General features: G+C 43.5%; 1 protein-coding gene across 1 annotated transcript in view; it reads left to right on the forward strand.

Annotated features, from left to right (window-relative positions):
* adgrd2 (adhesion G protein-coupled receptor D2) overlaps nt 1-5,102 on the forward strand; it is a 61,625-nt gene that overhangs the window by 8,415 nt on the left and 48,108 nt on the right. Inside the window, exons 5-7 of the mRNA XM_005733607.1 lie at nt 275-369; nt 1,350-1,631; nt 4,925-5,036. Of these exons, the coding sequence (XP_005733664.1) occupies nt 275-369; nt 1,350-1,631; nt 4,925-5,036 (489 nt within the window). The remainder of the gene's footprint in view (nt 1-274; nt 370-1,349; nt 1,632-4,924; nt 5,037-5,102) is intronic.

A 5,102-nucleotide genomic window follows, 5' to 3' on the forward strand; every position in this document is an offset into this window, starting at 1 on the left:
AAAAAAAAAAAAAAAAAGGTTTCAAGCAGGGTTGCTGGAGTTACAGTCCTCGACTGAGCATTAATACTGAGTAATAGAGTCTCAGTTCTTTGCCTCCTGTAACTAAATCACACTATCTGAGCTCTAAGTACGGGAGGTCACTTTTGATTTGGGTTTAGTGTTGTACTCTCGGAGGTTGCAGCAGGCCCAGGACTGAGTAATGATCTGTGAGCAGCAGTGCATTCTGCTCTTACTATATATCACCTACATTCATGTCATATTGTTTTTGGCACAGAGCGTTACCTGAAGATGAAGCAGATGAGTGACTCTCAGAGCTCTCAGCCCACTGCTTTCATGAGCCAGCTGATGAAGCTCTCCAACCAGAGCCAGGTACACTTCTACATGTTTCATATGTTTTATAACTGCACTGCATTTTTACTTTTATTTTAAAAGTATCAGGAGACTGGTTCCAGAGCCCACACCGTGGGTTGAGGTGGACTTTATCTAGCTGGGACCTTTCAACTGCACTAACTCAGGCTCCTTCCACACCAGAGAGGTGACATTGCATGTAACAATTGCTAGTTCTGGTAGACAAGGATCGGTCCGCCAGGGTCTCTGCCCCTAGCCTCCCCTGGCCCAGAACACATTGCACCCAACCCCTAATGCGCCCCCTGAGGGTGGTGGGTCTACAAGAGGGTGGGCTCATGTCCCTTTTTCAGGCTGTACCCGGACTAATGGCTTGCTACCAGACACACACCCAACCCGGGCCTGGCTCCAGGACAGGGCCCCGGTAACCCTACCCCAGGCAGGCAGACAGTTCCCTTGATCTCTGCTCATAGTGGGTCTGAATGACTCTTTGTCTGGTCTCCCCTGGTAGGGAGACGCTACCACAAACCCCTCCACCACGATAAGGGAGCGATTCACGCAGGGGTAACTGCAACATATGAAAATGAAATATTGATAGTGTGTCAGTGATATACAGGTCATGCTATCATTAGGAAATCAGACTGTTTTGGCTTTTTGTATGCTTTTGTGCAGTTAGTGTCTCCTGCCAACTACATGAATCTGCATTTTTTTAAAATGAAAAATAAATCTGAGATGACGCTGACTAATAACACAAGTGTTATTTTTCACCTCCTAAACACATTGTGATTATATTGTTATTGTGCTATTTATGATAATTGTGACAATAATTGTGTCCAGACTGTATCCAGACTTTTTAAATTTGATTTCTTATTCTTTATCAGGCCTTTTCCACTTTCCAGCAGGAAAACACCAATAAAAACACATGAACTCAACCTGACGTCACAGAAAGTTATTAGTAAATATTAATCACACTAAAAACTCAGCGTCGCTGTGTCCTCTCCTAGCTGATGCTGCCATCAGGGCTGAGCAGCCTGGCCCAGGCATCTGCCCTGCTTGACATCTCTGTCCAGGCCCTGGAGGACACCCGGGACGAGGGACTGCAGCCAGCAGACATGATGTCCCTCATACAGCTTCTGTCTCTAACTGCAGACGTCCCCTCACAGCCATTTACCCATGACACTAACTACAGCCAGGACAACATACAGGAGCTCAGCCAGCACTTCATCAGCTTGGCTGACAGCATCATCAGTGAAGAAGACACCTTAAAGTGGCAAGCCATCAAAGAGGTAGTTCACACGGAGTGACTCTGATACTGACTGTGTGTTTTTACCTGCAATGTCGCAATATCAGAAGTTTTTACACAACCTCAACTTGTCATTCAGACTGTACCAGAAGTGCTTAGAGTTCCTTGTTTTCCTGCCCTGTGGCAGTCCTGGTCAGGGTGTACCGGCCTGTCAGCCTGTGATAGCTGGGAGAGGCTGCAGCAAGCCCGCACTCCAGGATTGGGTGAACAGAAGGAAACTGATGGATAAAGGGTAAATGGACTGATTCTTACATAGTACTTTTTTACTCTACTTGAGTACTCAAAGCTTCATTTACCCTCATTCACAAATAAACACAGTCATCATTCTCTTCAGCATCTTCTGTTTGAACAGCCAGTTCCTCTAAGACCAAAAAATCTTTCCCTCTTTTTGTTATTAGAATAAACGTAAAGGTAGAAGATGCCAAATGATTACTTTCAGGATTGTTCAGGATACTTTTTCTAGTTTGCCAGAATCAGAATCAGAAAGACCTTATTTATCCCCACGGGCCAATTAAGATACAGCCAGGAAAAATGGGATGTGGCCCAAACCATAGCCTACGACAGTTATTCTAAACTTTAGGGATCATGTTCCATCTCTCAGGGAATTAATGCATATTTGGTTTCCAAATGTGTGCAATATATAACTCTACATCTGACCTGATTACTATTGTACAGTCAGACAGAAGAATGTAGTTGTCAGCCTTAACCCACTCTTCCTTTAAGGATCCGAAGCTCAAGTAGTAGGAATAGATTTTCAAATAAATGGAATAATGGCAGCTTCTAAATGGGAAACAAGTCTTTAAGGGTCATTATTCTTTGTATATGCTGAAGAACTGCTGCACATGCTTCTGCTCTCTCGCTCAACGTGGCTAAAATGGAGGCAAGGCAGGAAACGTCTGCTTAACTCATCGCTGATTATTCTGTTTGTTTTGATGTTTAGTACTCTCTATATTTGGAATTAAACCTTTGCTACATGTATTTAAAGTAACTTGAGTTAAAGTAACTAACAAAATAGTGGGTTCACTGGTGATCTGTAAATTCACCGTGGGAGTGGATTTAAGAGTGTGTGTGTGGTTCTCTATTCAAGAGCTGATCCTGATAAATTCAAAATACATTTAGAAACAAAAATGAATTCACTGTCCTCTTCTATGATGCACACACAGATCGAATTCTGGTATTTCCTTTGTTTGTAAGTATTTGAGGTATGAAGTACTAACCTTTAGAAAGCACCAAAAACACACAGACGTAACACTTGTATCATCCACAGAAGTCGCATCCCTAAATATAAACAGTTAAATATAGATTTGCAAACCTTTTGTTAAGCCTATTGAAAATGTATTGAATTTTATATGCAATTAACATAAAATGAGTTTCAGGGATATAGTCCTGATGAGTACCTCAGATGATTAAAGGGCTTCAAACTCCCACCCAGGGTGCTCAGGAACGTCTACCCTTGCATCCTGAGTTGGAGCATCACCTCCTGGAAGTAGAAACACATCTGATGGAACCATTTGGTCCTCAGGAAGGTAGCTCATTCAGCTAGTTTAACCTCCTGAATCTGTAGGACAGACAGCAAACGTTACACATCTGCAGCCAGGAGGACAGCAGGGGAACCAGCCACCTTAATAACAAGCTGCCATGTGCGGCTGCCAGGACAGAACGAATGAGGAAGAATGTTTACACTCAAGCCATAACGCTGCTAAATGGCACTGCAACTTAGGCCCCTACGTGCCAGTTGTCCTCGGGCAGGGTGCTAACCCGATGCATCCGTCAGAGTATAGAAAGGACTCGTGTAAAAAAAAAAAGTGCTTATGTGAATGAGGCAGCTTTCGTAAAATCTTTGAGTGCTCAGAGTAGAAAAGTGCTATAAAACCCAGTCCATGTCACATGACCCAATCCCAGGTTCAACGAGGGGATGATGGCAAGAAAGGAGAGTGCTTGTACCTGAAAACTGAAATGTACTAAAGACGTGTAGAAATTGTTCTAGATGTCACTATGCTTTGCTGAATCTCATAACTGTTGGTACATTTTCTATTATTTATGGTCATCATATTATATTTATATTGATGGTCCATGGGCCACACTTTCAGGACCCAGGCATTACAACCTCACTGCTACGTAAACACCTGTGACTACATTCCCTAATTTGCGAAGCTGCTTTATGCTAAAATAACTTTTTAAACTTTGAGAACTAATTAATTGTACAAGTGGTTCCCTGCCTGCTGCACTTTCCAGAATGAGACAGCTGACTCTTGATTGATCCAGGATTGGTGATGTTTCTTTTCTCCGTCAGATGCTAAATAAAAGATGCTACATGTTAGATTGGCTTTGCCCAACCTTTATACATAACCCTGCACAGATATTAAATGACCTAATAGATGTTGAGATTATACCTCACACAAACGTGTCAAAAATTCAATTTGGTGAAGAGAGCACTGGTCTAATCACAGCTCAGTATCAAAAGATAGGAAGTGTGAGGACCAAGAGAAAGGCTGTTGTCCCACTTACGCTCCAGTGACTGGTTTTGTAGGAACATAGGTGTTATTTTCCTTCAAATCCACCAGAGGACAGTATGCTTCTATGGTTTGTGTTGTTCCAAGAGCTCAACATCAGCTTCAGTGATGAAGAACAGAGCTGATAAATTTAAAGTCTGCCTCCAAGTCATTGCTTAGTCATCCAGATTTTCCCAAATTTTCTCTAATTATTGAGTAAAGGCATCCATGTAAGCCTGTTCACACTCGCTGCACTGTGTTTTCCCTCATCTCTGTCACCAGACTCTGTTATTTTTTCCTCCTCTGCTTCTGCACTATTGATGTGTATGGATCTGTATAAAGGTTGCCTTATGACAAGTGTTTCTCTCAGCACTTTGCCTCCCTTCCCCCTCAGAACTCGCAGCGCTCCAAGGCCAACTCAACGCAGACTCAATGATGAGCCATTTAAAAAAGCTGTGCATGTGCTCATCCATAAACCTCCCTCTCTTGCTCTGCTCCCAGCTGTCTCCAAGGCTCAGTTCTTCAACGGGCAAATTGAAATCAGAATGCAGGTTTTCAATACAGACAACAGGAAATCTCTGATTGTGCGCTGCATTATAGGCCCATCCACTGAGGTGTGTATGTGCCCAGTTCTGCTGCAACAGTGTGGGAAACAGTTAAGAGGATAAAAGTACTGTATGAATGGCCATTTTGAGATCTGCCTTCTTTGGTTTGATGACTGCCGTGAGCAGGCCATAGTGGGCACGTGTCACTGCTGCTAACCTGCTCGTGGTCTGTGTTTGAGGTGGTGAACGGCCCCATGGATGTGGTCAAACGCATTGACCACATGGTGACCAGCCTGAGCCCTCGCTTAATGGCAGAGACCAATCACCTAACCATCCGCAGCCCCAACATCAGTGAGTCTATCTCTCTCTCTGACACACACACACACACACACACACACACACACACACACACACACA

Source organism: Pundamilia nyererei, unplaced genomic scaffold, assembly GCF_000239375.1.
Source record: "Pundamilia nyererei isolate P.nyererei 1_Seehausen unplaced genomic scaffold, PunNye1.0 scaffold00053, whole genome shotgun sequence".
In the NCBI taxonomy this organism is placed as follows: domain Eukaryota; kingdom Metazoa; phylum Chordata; class Actinopteri; order Cichliformes; family Cichlidae; genus Pundamilia; species Pundamilia nyererei.